The following is a 15,795-nucleotide window of genomic DNA, read 5'->3' as shown; positions in this document are numbered from 1 at the left end:
AGAAGATGTAGTAATATAATTAGTTTCTATCTTTTTACTGACTGGTTCAAACCTTGATTATGTGTCACCTTTTGAAGTAAGATAACATGTATTAAGTGTAATCCAAGGCTTAATTGTTTAATATCTATTTGATGTAAAGATAATTATTTATTGGAAAAATCAAGTTAACAAATTCTACTTTTCTTTTTGCTATATAGAATATCTGAAAGAAAATTTAGACAAATATATGTCGCAGTTCCCAAAAGTTCATGTTATTCATCTACAGGAGCGCCATGGTTTAATCCGAGCTAGACTTGTGGGGGCAGCAAATGCAACAGGTATGATGTGATGGCTCTTCCCTTACCTAATCTATTTCATTTGTATACTTGCTCTTCTGTGTGAAACTAGAGCTGAATTCCACGTAAGAATAAAGGCAGTTTGCAACAGTCTTTTTTTCTCCTCTTTGATGGATTCAATTAATTGAATCAATTTTTTTTTTCTGAGAAATGCCTGCAGATTTGTACATAATCAAAGCAATTTGCCTGTAAAAGACAATAGACAATAAGATATAGGAGCAGAAGCAGGACATTCCATCATGAACTCATCTATTTTTCCACTCAGCCCACTTCCCTGCCTTCTTCCTGTAACCTTTGATATTCAGATACATATCAATATATCATCTGCAAACTTAACCACAAAAGCAATTTGGCTGGTCTAGTCTGCTTGTGGTTTCCTCAAAAAATTGCACAGGTTTATCAGGCAAGATTTTCCCTTAAGGAATCTATGCTGATTTTGGTCTATCTCATTGAGCACCTCCAGGTTGGACACTTGACTCCAACAACTTAACAACAACCGATGTTAGGATAACAGATTATAATTTATTTTCCGCAATTTTTTGCAATTATTCAGCCCTCTGGAATCATGCCAGAATCTATTGATTCTTGGAAGATCATTACCAATGCCTCCACAATCTATAAAGCTACTTCTATCAGAACCTGAGGATGCATTCCATCTGCTCCAGGAGACTTATCTACACTTAGATCATTCACCTGGTGATCATGCCATCCTCTTCAATTCCTTTGCCATCTCCTTGTCTCCCTTTACCAAAGTGCAATCGGGTTTGAGATTTTTGCTTGCTGATGCATGAATGCAGAAATCACTTCACTTAGTAACATTTCTTCGAGGTTCCTTGTCCTCTGATAGATGGATTTCATCATAGAACAATAAAGACAAAAAGATTAATTCCCAACAACATTTATGAAGAATCCACTTGAACAACTTGTACCAGGTATCACTTTCCACAAAATTATGATCAATTGTTTTCAGTCAATAGGGAATTCTGATAATGGACAATGATAATACTTTTGAAGTGAAATATTTGCAACATATTTGAACCCTTCTGAATGTTAGAAACATTGCTAGCTTTAGCAACAAGAAATGGTTCTAGTCCTTTCCCATCCACACCCTTTAACACTCTCAATTACCTTACCATTTGCACAAGACTGTGCCAAAAGAGGATTGTGTTGTCTTGTGAGCAAAAATTTGGCATAGTTAGTGCAATGCTATTATAAGGCCAATGACCCAGGTTTGAGTTCAGTAATGTCTACAGAGAGTTTGTACGTTCCCTTCATGACCTGCTTGGGTTTTCCCCAGGTGATCTGGTTTCCTCTCACCCTCCAAAATGTATGAGATTGAAGATGAATTGAGTGTAACCGGACGGTATGTTTCAAAGCCCAGAATCAACTTCTACAGTGATGTTAAAAAAAATTGCCAACTAAGCCTAATGAAGATGCAGGTGGACTCCTAATAATGACAAACTAGTATGTATATCCACAGAATATCTCTCTAAATTTGCAGTTTACCTCGTTCATCCTAGTTTGCACAGTAAACATAAGCTTAAAGTATAGGCATAGCTTTAATAATTTTGTAAAGAAGATGTTTAGTTTTTTCTAAATTTGCATAAAATAAGTATACAGTAGAAACAGAAAACTTAGAAAAGGACGGCAAGTCCAACAGTAATTGGGTTAAAACTTTCTATATCAGTTGTTTTTGAATTACTAACATACATTTAAAATTTTTGCATTTAATGATATCATCAGGAAATGGCCATTCCACCACCATTTTTTCATCAGAACCATTTTCTAAGGCCAATTTATGTGTGAATAGGATGTTTCTGCTCTACTTGAGGTGGGGCAACAATAAAAGAACGAGATCACCTTTATACAATTAATTGCCTGCACATTGGCTGAAATTAGGCACCATTCGAATGTAAAACTAATTTTTTTCTCATTTTTAGGGGACGTTCTAACATTTTTGGATTCTCACGTTGAATGCAATGTTGGTTGGCTGGAGCCACTCTTGGAAAGGATCCATTTAAAGCGAACAAAAGTAGCTTGTCCAGTGATAGAAGTTATCAGTGATGAGGATATGAGGTAAATTCACATAATCATAATTTACAGTACATTAACTTTGGCTTGATTCAGTAATCTAAAGTTAGTATAATCAGTATTAGAATATGGCTCTGGGAATTTCCCCAGGCATTCTCCCAATCAGCTGCCATGAATATTTTTAAAATTAAATTTAGAATTAGCTGCAACATTGGATATTTTTACAAGTGAAACGACCTTACGTTATACCTGTTAATCATGTAGTCCACATGTGAATTATATTCAATTTGTGCTCTGACTTCCTTATCCTTAGTTTTTACGAAACCTCCGTTTTAATCTTAATTGACATGTATGGCCAGATTCCATCCCAAATTAAACATAAAACATAAAATGATGTAATTTAATACATTTAATGATGTTCATAACTTTATTGAGTTTTTTTGCTGAAGATTAATTGCCAGATATATTCTTAGTATTTTCAGTTTTTACAATGATAAAAACTAAAATTGATGATAATGTTTGAAATATATGCTTGAGGATATGCTTCTTTCATCTCATGCTTTAAACACAATAATGTCCCAAGGCACTAGACAGAAAAATAACCAAATACAGTTTCATTCAGGGAGATCATGAGATATTAGAATAAAAGGCAACCTTTATGATAGAGAAAATGAGAGAAGTGATTAGAATTAAGTAGCATTCCACAGTTTGTAGCTGAAACAAATTAAAGAGGTGGTGGCCAAAGACAGAGTGCATTGAAAATATCAATAAACCTGAATTGGAGCTGCACCTGAAATTTCTGTGGTACATTTCACTCTCTCCTCATTTCAATTAAAACAAAATATGACTTTGTATACATCAAGTGGTAGATCAGTCCATCACATTCATGCTACATCTTGTCCTGGGTAAACTTGTACCTCTCACTTTGTTCATTTTAGATTGGTCACAGTGTTTGAGCTAATGAAAGAAAACAGACACACATGCTGAGAGCACTTCAGTTTATACAAATCTTTATTACAAATTCTAAAGCTGATATCAAACTACAATATGCAAGCCCTTCCCAATTATACTTATCAATGCCTGGACTGGTCCCAACTGCCGAAGCGAGGCAACGACTGCACACTTGTAGTAGGTGTCGGGGCGCCGGTAGCAGCTTCTCCACCTCCCCCGACCGGGACGTTGCCTGGACTCTAGAAGTTCTTCTTCTTGCTGAGAGATGTTGCCACCCCCTCGGAGAGTCTCAAACTTCAGCAGCGGGACCATGGCATATATTACCCAAAAACTGCTTACCCAAGCACCTATTCCCAGCACAATAAGAAAGATAAGCGAGCAAGCTAGCATGCCTAGGCTGCTATCGAATAACGTAATTTTCAGCTTATCACTTTGAATACAATGGTTTATTTTGCATTAAGGCTAGGCCTCTGACAGTCTGTGACCAAAACAAGCAGGAAGATTAAATGTTCTTGGTACACAGATGTCCTTTCGTCAGATAACAGCATCTCTGGCCCATCGGTGGAATTTAGCTTATGTCTGCTGATTCTAAAACACGCAGGTTCTCAGCCTTGCAGAAGCAAAGGGTGCAAAAGTAAAAAAAACACGGTTTAAATCTTCCATTACACATCCTTCTTGCTTGGTTTATTCTTCTACTCGGACCAGCCATTGGGATACAGCTAAAAATCCCTCCTTGCTTCCTAATCTATCATGTCATTCATATTTGTTCAAATGGACCCAAGTTAGATTTCTGTGGAGAGAAAAACAAAATTAATTTTTCAGTTTGAGTGGTCTTTGATCTGACACTTTAACACTCTTTTTCTTTTCACAATTTCCAATCAATCTTCTGAGCGCTTGCATAACTTTCTGGATTTATTTCAGATTTCCAATAGCCACAATTTATTTTGAAATTTTCATTCAGATTCCTAATTTTCTATCATACTGCACTGCCATGATGGTTGGTTAGCTTTAATAAATGTTTATTGATTATCTAGGTGAATCAGTTGCCATCTGCATTGTTGGTTGCTTCAAGACATTCACTGAATTTGTACAGCTATTATCCCATCAAATGCCCTGTCACTCACCACTCTTCAGTTAGTATTATCGAGGTTTGGTCACTACTGCATCATGTGATAGTTTCTATAATAAAGTAACGTAAGCAAACAAAGAAAATTAAAAACTCTCATTGCAAAAGTAGACACATAAAAAAATCATTCAGTGTTTTTTCATAAATGTTTATACCCCATTACAAATTGCAAATGTTCTTTTCAATTTGGGAGGATTCCAGAAGTATACTTTAGGTGAGTGGTAAAATTCAAAAACGCATTCACAATCCATTTATTGAAATGCTTCCGCTGTGGTCACAGTTGTAAAGAAATTAACCCTTTTCAATGACAGCTGTTTTGTACGTCTTACTTAATTTTGAATATTTTTTCTGATGGTGATTAATTGTCATCCTGGACTCTTACGTAGGTATTAAATAATGGCTTTTGAACTGCAAGAAGTACGATGAGAATCTAGGAGCCTTAAGAATTTAAGTTCTGGTCTAAAAACATCAGATAAATAGAGTAATAAATTTGAACTTAAGGCTTTGCCAGTTAGAGATTGTACTTAACACCTTCAAAGACATTTTCTGGGACAAAACACACAAGGCGTAGTCTAAGCTAATAATCAATTCTTGATTTTTTTTTAAAGTTAATTCTGTGGTGTTACAACATATCAAAGATTAATTATTTAATTCAGACCAGCAGTTCTTTCTTTGGCTTGGCTTCGCGGACGAAGATTTATGGAGGGGTATGTCCACGTCTGCTGCAGGCTCGTTGGTGACTGACAAGTCCGATGCGGGACAGGCAGGGACGGTTGCAACGGAAAATTGGTGGGTTGGGGTTGGGTGCTGGGTTTTTCCTCCTTTGTCTTTTGTCAGTGAGGTGGGCTCTGCGGTCTTCTTCAAAGGAGGTTGCTGCCCGCCGAACTGTGAGGCGCCAAGATGCACGGTTGGAGGCGAGATCAGCCCACTGGCGGTGGTCAATGGGGCAGGCACCAAGAGATTTCTTTAAGCAGTCCTTGTACCTCTTCTTTGGTGCACCTCTGTCTCGGTGGCCAGTGGAGAGCTCGCCATATAACACGATCTTGGGAAGGCGATGGTCCTCCATTCTGGAGACGTGACCCACCCAGCACAGTTGGGTCTTCAGCAGCGTGGATTCGATGCTTGCGGACTCTGCCAGCTCGAGTACTTTGATGTTGGTGATGAAGTCATTCCAATGAATGTTGAGGATGGAGCAGAGACAGCGCTGATGGAAGCGTTCTAGGAGCCGTAGGTGATGCCGGTAGAGGACCCATGATTCGGAGCTGAACAGGAGCGTGGGTATGACAACGGCTCTGTACATGCTGAACTTTGTGTGTTTCTTCAGTAGCGTGCTTTTAAATGGTGAAATGAGACACATGAAGGTATTTTCAGATTTAAATTGTCAGAGGTAACTGCTAGCAACTACAAATTTTAAAGGTGTCATGGAAATACTGTATAAGCCAATAACCTTTTTAGGAGCTTCAGAATAAAATGAAATAGTACTTTTGTAACGGGGCGCGAGCAAAGTGAACAAAAGAGACCAGCAGTCGGCGGGCTCGTCTTCACTCAAACGTTTATTTTCCTTTCGTGCACTATGCTTCAAGGTCACTTAAGGTCCCGGCCTTACGCCAGAAGCTGCGTTCTTGTGATGCCATCACGCAGTCTGTTCGTATACGGGCCCAGAGCCTCCACCAGAGGGGACAAACACGTGGAGCCATGCTTGATGTGGCTGCTCCACTGACAAGTGTGTGACACGGAGCCGGTTCGCCTGTCTATCAATTATGTGCACCACCACACAACTCCCCTCCCACCCCCCCCAGTGTCAGTGTACATACATAGAGGGGCCTTTAATTTGGGGGGGGTTTGCCCCTGCACTTGGGCCAGTTTCAAATGATCAGTGGTGAAATGTTTTTCTCTACCTCCGATGTCCAAAGTGAATGTAGAGCCATTGTTGCAGATTAGCCTGTAATGGCCCTCATAAGGTCATTGTAGGGGTGGGAGGGTTGTAGGCACCCCTGCAGATGAACACGTTCAGAATTTTTTAAGTCGTTGGGTACGGAGGAGGCGCTCTGACTGTGGTGGACACGTGGGGGTGGTGCGAGGTGCTTTCTGGCTCCTGGTCGCTTGTTGGTGGCAGGAATTTGCCTGGAAGTGTGGGGGTGGGGGGAACCCATGCACCATCTCGACTGATGATACCTGGAGGTCCTCCTTTGTGGCCATGCAGATCCTGAGGAGGACCCAGGGTAGTTCGTCCGGGGCCTGTCAACTGGGTCATAAGAGCCAATTTGAGGTTCCTGTGAAAACGTTCGACTAGGCCATTGGATTGTGGGTGGTAGGCCGTCGTGTGTGCAGTTTAGTGCCGAGTGGGCAAGCCAACTCTGACAATAGGGCGGAATTGAACTGTGTACTTCGGTCTAATGTGTGGAGATTCCAAAGTGGGATATTCATACGGAGAGCAGTGGTCTAGCACAGGCGTCTTCTGTGGTCTCACTGATGGGAGCTATTTCCAGCCATCTTGTGAAGCAGTTGACAATGATGAGGAGGTAGTGATAACTCCAGGAGACTGGAAGGGGCCCCATGATGTCAACATTTATATGTTCGAACCTGCAACTCAATGTCTTGAACAGCTGAATGGGAGCCTTTTTTTACTTGTTGATTTTGGCGGTCTGGCAGTGCGCACATTTTCGTGCCCACTCACTGACCTGCTTGCACAGGCTGTGCCAGATGAAACGAGCACCAACTATGCATACTGTTGTCTTGATGGAGGGATGGGAAAGGCCATGAATTGAGTTAAAAACCCTGCGCCTCCATAGAGCAGGGATCACCAGGTGGGGGATTGCCCACCCCCACACTTCGCAGAGTACTATCTTTCCATTCTGCACCAGTTGGACATCCCGTAGTTGCAAGCCAGTGACAATGGTGCGCAGAGTGCAAGTCTTGGCATCCGCTTCCTGTGCTTGTGCAAGTTCTGGGTAGTCTAGGCCTGGTGCTAACATTTGAACTGTGGACCTGGATAGGGCATCCGCCACGATGTTTTCTCTGCTGGACAGGTGTCGGATGTCTGTGGTGAATTCAAAGATGTAAGTCGTAGCACTGCTGACCAGGGGTTTGAAACCTTTGAAAAGGTGAACATTAAGGGTTTGTGTTCAGTGAATACCATGAATGGCCTCCCCTCATTGGTACACCATGAGGTAAAGTGCTAGCAGTTCTCTGTCAAAAATGCTATATTTGAGTTTCAGTGGTCTCAAATGGCAGCTGAGGAAAGCTAGAGTTTTCCAATGCCTGTCTACTAGCTGCTCGAGTACCCCACCGAGGGCAGTAGCAGATGCATTGATTGTGAGGGTGGTGGGAATGTCCGTCCTCGGGTGTACAAGTAACGTGGCATTGGCCAGAGTGTGTTTGGTTTGTTGGAAGGCCTCGTCGTCCCATACTAGGTCTTTCTTCATCACAGCCATCATGGCGAAAAGCAGCCACATGATCTTAGCAGCAGCTGGAATGAAAGTGATTGTAAAAATTGACGATACCCACAAATTCCATGGCCAGCCTGGGGAAGTGGCATGTGGCTTCCACTTTGGCCACACTTCGAATATTTTCAATCATAATCAGAGAAGCTACTCCATAAGTTTTCTAAAATTTGCACTAAATTATCCATGTATTAATTCACCAACAGCCATGGTTTGATTTTGTTGAAATGTCTAAAATATACAGTTAATTATTTTCTCTTGGAGAAAGCTCAAGCTTGGTTTCAACATTTTAGGGGAACAGTTTTTGAGAAACTGACTACACCCAAGGTATGAAGATACTGGCTACATATGATGTTTTCAGACCAGTACTTAAATTCTTACAGCTTCTGGATCTCTCATTGAACTTCTTACAGTTCAAAAGCCATTATTTTTTGTTTATAAAGAACAGTGTATATTCTCACTCTACATAAGAGTCCAGGAGTTCAATTAATCACCATCAAAAAAAATTAAACAACAGTTGTCATTTAATTTCTTTGCAACTGCGACCACTGTAGAAGCACTTCAATAAATGGATTGTGAATATGAATACGATACAATATTCTTTCACATTGTGTTTTTTTACTTTTACCACTCACCCAAAGAATACTTTGAGTCCGAAATTGAAAATAACATTTGAAACTATAATTGGCAGTTCATTGTTAATTTAAGACCACTGAAGAAAATAATATTTGTAATTACACCAAATTATGCATTATTTCCCAAAATACCATTTAAAATAATTCACTAATTGCCCATTTTTAGTCAATGGAAATTTCATATTGTGGGAAATTTTTGCCATTTTTAATATATGGAATTTCAATTCATGTGTCTTCTCATAATGTTTCAGATTATAATTGTTTTATATTAAATTAGAAGTTTCAAACCAAGGGTGGGGGGGAGATAAGAAAAACAAAAGAACGTACACTTAAAACGGGGAAAACAAAATTCTAGGTTAAACAAAATTCTGGGTTTGTTTTAAGTAAAACACAGAAATCTGTGTAGTCAACATGATTGAAGTAAAAACACAATGCTGGAGAAACTCAACAGGTCTAACAGTGTTCTTTGAAGTTTCTTTGGCTTGGCTTCGCGGACGAAGATTTATGGAGGGGGTAAAAAGTCCACGTCAGCTGCAGGCTCGTTTGTGGCTGACCAGTCCGATGCGGGACAGGCAGACACGATTGCAGCGGTTGCAAGGGAAAATTGGTTGGTTGGGGTTGGGTGTTGGGTTTTTCCTCCTTTGCCTTTTGTCAGTGAGGTGGGCTCTGCGGTCTTCTTCAAAGGAGGCTGCTGCCCGCCAAACTGTGAGGCGCCAAGATGCACGGTTTGAGGCGTTATCAGCCCACTGGCGGTGGTCAATGTGGCAGGCACCAAGAGATTTCTTTAGGCAGTCCTTGTACCTTTTCTTTGGTGCACCTCTGTCACGGTGGCCAGTGGAGAGCTCGCCATATAATACGATCTTGGGAAGGCGATGGTCCTCCATTCTGGAGACGTGACCCATCCAGCGCAGCTGGATCTTCAGCAGCGTGGACTCGATGCTGTCGACCTCTGCCATCTCGAGTACCTCGACGTTAGGGGTGTGAGCGCTCCAATGGATGTTGAGGATGGAGCGGAGACAACGCTGGTGGAAGCGTTCTAGGAGCCGTAGGTGGTGCCGGTAGAGGACCCATGATTCGGAGCCGAACAGGAGTGTGGGTATGACAACGGCTCTGTATACGCTTATCTTTGTGAGGTTTTTCAGTTGGTTGTTTTTCCAGACTCTTTTGTGTAGTCTTCCAAAGGCGCTATTTGCCTTGGCGAGTCTGTTGTCTATCTCATTGTCGATCCTTGCATCTGATGAAATGGTGCAGCCGAGATAGGTAAACTGGTTGACCGTTTTGAGTTTTGTGTGCCCGATGGAGATGTGGGGGGGCTGGTAGTCATGGTGGGGAGCTGGCTGATGGAGGACCTCAGTTTTCTTCAGGCTGACTTCCAGGCCAAACATTTTGGCAGTTTCCGCAAAGCAGGACGTCAAGCGCTGAAGAGCTGGCTCTGAATGGGCAACTAAAGCGGCATCACTTGATAAAGGCCTCAAGCTGGAAATATCGGCTATGTATTTTTACCTTTGCTATGTAAAGGACACTGTGTTTCTCCAGCACTTTTGTGTATTGAACTGCAATCACAGTGTCTGCAGACTTTCTGGTTTAACCCTTTTGTCCTTAAAACATCATGACCTGCAACTTTATTTCACATTTAATAATATCTTTTGCCCTGTGTCCTGGTACTTAATTAGGATTGGTCCAAATTTCTTGCCTGCAGAGATGATAACCATCCAAAGTCTTTTAATATCCTTTTTCATTCACTCTCTCTCCATCTCTCTTCCCTCTTTGTGTAAATCTAAAGTTGCCAAACTTTGTGTGACATTTTAAAACTCAGAGTATTCACATATTTTAAATCTGTTCAGTCTGTACCAAACTATTATTCTGCCCTGTGCCACTGACCTGCACCCAGTCCATATCCCTCCATACTCCTCCCATCCACGTAACTGTTCAAATTTTTCTTAAATGTTAAAATTGAGTCCGCATTCTCCACTTCAGATAGCAGCTCATTTCACCACTCTGAAGAAATTCCCTTAATGTTCCCCTCATCATCTCCCTTTTTATCCTTAACTAATGTCCTCTGGTTTGTATCCCACCTAACCTCAGTGTAAAAAGACTACTTTCATTTACTCGATCTATACCCATCATAATTTTGAATACTTCTATCAAATCTCCGCTCATTCTTCTATGTTTCGGAGAATAAAGTCCTAACATGTATAACCATTCCCTGTTATTCAGTTCCTCAAGTCCTGGCAACATCCCTGCACTCTTTCAATCTTATTGATATCTTTCCTCTAGTTAGGTAACTAAACCTGCACACAATACTCCAAATTTGGCCTCACCAATGTCTTAAACAAATTTACCATAACATCCCAACTCCTATACTCAATACTTTGATTTATGAAGGCTAATATACCAAAAGTTGTCTTTACAACCCTATCCACCTGTGAGGGCACTTTCAGGGAATTATGTATCTGTATTCCCAGATCCCTCTGTTCTACCACACTCCCCAGTCCCCGTGTATGTCCTTTTTTGGCTTGTCCTTCCAAATTGCAACACCTCACACTTGTTTACATTAAATTCCATCTGCCATTTTGCAGCCCATTTTTCCAGCTGGTCCAGATCCCTCCACAAGCTTTGAAAACCTTCTTCGCTGTCCCCAACACGTCCAATATTTGTGTCATCTGCAAACTTGCTGATCCAATTTACCACATTATCATCCAGATCATTGATATAGATGACAAACAACACTGATCCTTGAGGCATAGCACTAGTTACAGGCCTCTAGTCTGAGAGGCAGTCATCCCCTACTGTTTTCTGGCTTCTCCCATAAAGTCAAATCCAGTTTACTACCTCACCATGAATACAGAGCAGCTAAACTTTCTCAACTAACTTGCCACGTGGATCCTTATCAAAGACCTTACTAAAGTCCACATAGACAACATCCATAGCCTTTTCTTCATCAACTTTCCCAGTAGCCTCATTGATTGGTTAAACATGAACTATAACACACAAAGCCATGTTGACTATCCATAATCAGCCCCAAGATATCCAAATATTTGAATATCCAATCTCTTGGAACACCTTACAATAACTTAACTAATACTGATGTCAGGCTCACTGACCAATAATTTCCTGGGTTATTTTTGGAGCCTTTTTTAAACATTGGAAAAGCCTCCAATCCTCTGGCACCTCATCTGCAGCTAAGGACATTTTAAATACACCTGCTAGACCCTTGCAGTTTCTACACTGGCCTCACTCAGGATCCGAGGGAATACTTTATCAGGCCCTGGGGATTTATCCACCCTTATTTGCTTTAAGATAGCCAGCATCTCCTCCCCCTTAATTTGTATAGGTTTCATGACCTCACTGTTTATTTGCCACACTTCCCTAGGGACTGTGCCTGCTTCCTGAGTAAATACAGAAAAAAAATGTGATTGTAGTGACCCATGACTCTAGCCGACACAGGAAATGAACACGGCGACCGGCAAAGCATTGTGTGGGCTGAAATGCCCTTTTCCATAGGTTGCCGGCAGAGCAGTGAAACTAGCCAATCACCGCCAAATGGAGCCCGGGCATCCGAGGTAACCAATTGGCAACCAGCCCCTCAAGCTATGCCCCAGTGGTGACGCGGCCAAGCTCACTATAAAAGGCAGAGCTACCACTGAATAAACTGTGTCGAATACACTCATCTGGTGTGTGTGTGTCTTTCTTCTCCTGCGTATTAAAGCTATAGCCTTAAGGCTATTACTGAGAGCTATAACCCAGCAATAGTCATAGCAACCTCACTACAGTGGTGACCCTGATTGGTCCAAACGGTGCTTTGAACCCGAAGATGGAAGAGCAACCTGCAATCAACTCTGTAGCATTGAAGCTGCTCAGCTTCTGGATGTTGTCACCATGGATGTGGTTCCAGCAGGCCAAGGTGCAGTTCGCCATTCGACGGATTTCCGCCAACGACATGCGCTACTACCAAGTGGTCAACGCCCTCAATCAGGACACCGCAGCCCGCATCATTGACTTCCTCCAGCAGTCACCGGAACAAGGAAGGTATGTGGCCATCAAAGAGCTGTTAACCCGCACTTGCGGGCTGCATATCGACGGTTTTGGGGACAGGGCCCCTTCCACCCTCATGAGCGACATGCTCGCTCTCAACGATGGCCACACATCCTGCCCGCTGTTCCAGCAGATCTTCCTGGAGAGGCTGCCCGAGGATGTCTGGCTGCTCATCGTGGAGGAAGGCTTCAATGACCCCAGGAAGGTGGCTTCCTGAGTAAACCTGCTATGAGCGGTGAAGAGAGATGTCTGCACTTCGCTCGAGAAGGTGACAGCACCGCATCAACAGCGCCCAGCCAGAAATATGACCGACTGACCAACTGAATGCCATGTCCCACCTGTGAGCAGTACTGTTTCTATCACTGAACCCGTCAGTGCCGTTCCCCCTGTGCATTCTGGGAAACGCCCAGGCCAGGCATTGTTAATGGCTGTGATGACCGGCCAACTGCATAGCCTGCTACACATTCAAGACTCCCTGTCAGGCCAATGTTTATTGATGGATACTGGGGCACAAATACAGCGTCATTTCCCCGACCAGCCTGGAGACACGCTGCAGATTTCCTGTGGGCCAACTCTCTCCTGATGGCTGGTGCACGCCCAGATATTTCAGTCACTCTCACTCAAGGGCACTGAACTCACCAGCCCCCACCTGTAATTAGTGAGTACTGCCACCAATGAATTTGCTCAAGTACTAGCAGAATTTTCCTCCATCACCACACCTCACTTCCATTCGATAGAACCCAAATATGGGGCGAGGCACCAAATCGTTACAGAGAGCCTTCCCCTCCACGCCAGGGCATGCCATCTCCCTCTGAGAAACTCTACCTAGACAGGGACGAGTTCAAAAAAATGGAGGAACTCCGTATTGTGCGGTACTCCGATAGTCCTTGGACCTCCCCTCTCCACATGGTCCCCAAGGCAGCGGGTGTTTGGAGGCCGTGTGGAGACTACTGCCACCTTAACAAGGACACCATACCGGACAGATATCCCACGCCCCATATCCAAGACTTTTCACCACTAACCTGCAAGGGGCACGGATATTCTCAAAGATGGACCTCATCAGGGGCTATCACCAGATCCCGGTGCACCCCAAAGACATCCCAAAAACTGCCATCTTGGATTGTTTCAATTTTTACACATGCCCTTCGGATTAAAAAAAAACACAATTCAGACTTTCCAGAGGCTGATGGATGCAGTGGGCTGGGATCTGCATTTTGCCTTCATCTACCTCAATGATATTTTAATCGCTAGCCATACCCACACTGAGCATGCCACCCACTTAAAACAATTAATCTCCATGCTGAGCAATTTCAGCTTAACCATCAACCCAGCCAAGTGCCAGTTTAGCCGAGAAACTATTGATTTCCTGGTCCATCGTATTGACCAACGTGGAGCCAGACCGTTACCCACTAAGGTGGATGCTATTCGCTCTTTCCCCATGCCATTGACAGTGAAGGGACTGCAAGAGTTTGCAGATATGGTCAACTTTTATCACTGCTTCACACCTTAAGGCAGCCTTAATGGCACAGATTATCCAATCTAACTCCCTTGGGTCCTGTTAGGCATCCGCACCGCACCCAAGGAAGACCTCGAGGCATCCTCTGCTGAGTTAGTCTATGGCGTACCCCTAGTTATATCAGGCAAATTAATGACAGCCCCTGAGTACTTATGGGAGGTCCCGGCGTCCACATTGTCCTGACAATGTGAGCACCTAAGCACCCTGGCCCCTGCTAAACCTAGACACACAGCCAACCCTCCACTTACGCCCCAAAGAGCTTTACTGACTGTAAATATGTGTTTGTTCAGCACGGGGCTCACCGGCCATCTCTACAGCGGCCTTACGAAGGGCCATACCATGTCCTCAAACACAACGGCTCCCCCTGTGTTTTGAACATTGGCGGCAGCAAAGAGACTTCACACTTGACCAGTTCAAACTTGGAGTTTGGCCAGCCCATCTCTCACCCGACCCCAAGGCGCAGGGGTCGGCCTCCTAAAAAACAGTGTCCTGATTGCCGGTTCTGGGGGGCGGTCGTGTAGTGGCCCACGTTCCATGCTTTGGGCCAACACAGGAAATGGCCGTCGAACACTGCAACCAGCAAAGCATCGTGCGGGCTGAAACACCCATTTCCATACGCCACCGACAGACCGGTGAAACTGGCCAATCACCAGCGGTGGATTGCAAGGGGCCCAATCAGCAGCTGGTCCTCTCAAGTAATGCAGCCGACCTGACTATAAAAGGCAGAGCTGCCGCTGAATAAACTCAGTGTCGAATACACTCTACTGGTGTGTGTGTCTTTCTTCTCCTCAGATTCGAGCTACAGCCTTAGGGCTATCACCAAGAGCTATAACCCAGCTGTAGCCATAGTGACCTCACCACAAGATCTCATTTATGGTTTTATGATTAATTAGGATTATCTGGGCATATGAGATTTTTTTTCTTCATATGGGATTTTCTCTTCATTGGCCAAAGTACTTGAAGAAGGAGACAACCTGGCAGGATATAACCTAGATCTCTCAATTTTTTGTCCATAATCAGCACAAAACTCCCCCATTCTCCCTGCCACCATGGCTGCATCTTGTTTTCCTTGCTTCTCAATAATGTCATGGCTCTGCTCTAACGTATGCTTTTGAGGATGTTGTAATCCGGTACCGCACGGATGGCAGTCTCTTCAATCTGAGGCGCCTGCAAGCTCACACCAAGACACAAGAGAAACTTGTCCGTGAACTACTCTTTGCAGACGATGCCGCTTTAGTTGCCCATTCAGAGCCAGCTCTTCAGCGCTTGACGTCCTGCTTTGCGGAAACTGCCAAAATGTTTGGCCTGGAAGTCAGCCTGAAGAAAACTGAGGTCCTCCATCAGCCAGCTCCCCACCATGACTACCAGCCCCCCCACATCTCCATCGGGCACACAAAACTCAAAACGGTCAACCAGTTTACCTATCTCGGCTGCACCATTTCATCAGATGCAAGGATCGACAATGAGATAGACAACAGACTCGCCAAGGCAAATAGCGCCTTTGGAAGACTACACAAAAGAGTCTGGAAAAACAACCAACTGAAAAACCTCACAAAGATAAGCATATACAGAGCCATTGTCATACCCACACTCCTGTTCGGCTCCGAATCATGGGTCCTCTACCGGCACCACCTACGGCTCCTAAAACGCTTCCACCAGCGTTGTCTCCGCTCCATCCTCAACATCCATTGGAGCGCTTTCATCCCTAACGTCGAAGTACTCG

General features: G+C 43.5%; 2 protein-coding genes across 6 annotated transcripts in view; one reads left to right on the top strand and one right to left on the bottom strand.

The window, feature by feature from the left end:
* The window catches only part of LOC138762118 (polypeptide N-acetylgalactosaminyltransferase 5), a 72,043-nt gene that overhangs the window by 35,451 nt on the left and 20,797 nt on the right, over positions 1–15,795 (top strand). For all 4 annotated transcript variants that reach the window (XM_069935496.1, XM_069935498.1, XM_069935499.1 and 1 more), the window contains exons 3-4: positions 198–317; positions 2,276–2,411. In XM_069935496.1, coding sequence (XP_069791597.1) covers positions 198–317; positions 2,276–2,411 — 256 coding nt within the window. The remainder of the gene's footprint in view (positions 1–197; positions 318–2,275; positions 2,412–15,795) is intronic.
* LOC138762119 (ermin-like) overlaps positions 3,405–15,795 on the bottom strand; it is a 47,242-nt gene continuing 34,851 nt past the window's right edge. The window contains exons 4-5 of one of the 2 annotated variants that reach the window (XM_069935507.1): positions 4,442–4,496; positions 3,405–4,107 (exon numbers count right to left, since the gene is read on the bottom strand). In XM_069935507.1, the coding sequence (XP_069791608.1) occupies positions 4,475–4,496 (22 nt within the window). In that variant the 3' untranslated portion in view covers positions 3,405–4,107; positions 4,442–4,474. The remainder of the gene's footprint in view (positions 4,108–4,441; positions 4,497–15,795) is intronic. The other variant, XM_069935506.1, reaches the window with a different exon arrangement.

This window comes from Narcine bancroftii, chromosome 4 (genome assembly GCF_036971445.1).
Source record: "Narcine bancroftii isolate sNarBan1 chromosome 4, sNarBan1.hap1, whole genome shotgun sequence".
In the NCBI taxonomy this organism is placed as follows: domain Eukaryota; kingdom Metazoa; phylum Chordata; class Chondrichthyes; order Torpediniformes; family Narcinidae; genus Narcine; species Narcine bancroftii.
Note: the sequence above shows the minus strand (reverse complement) of the source record. Positions and strands in the feature narration are given on the sequence as shown.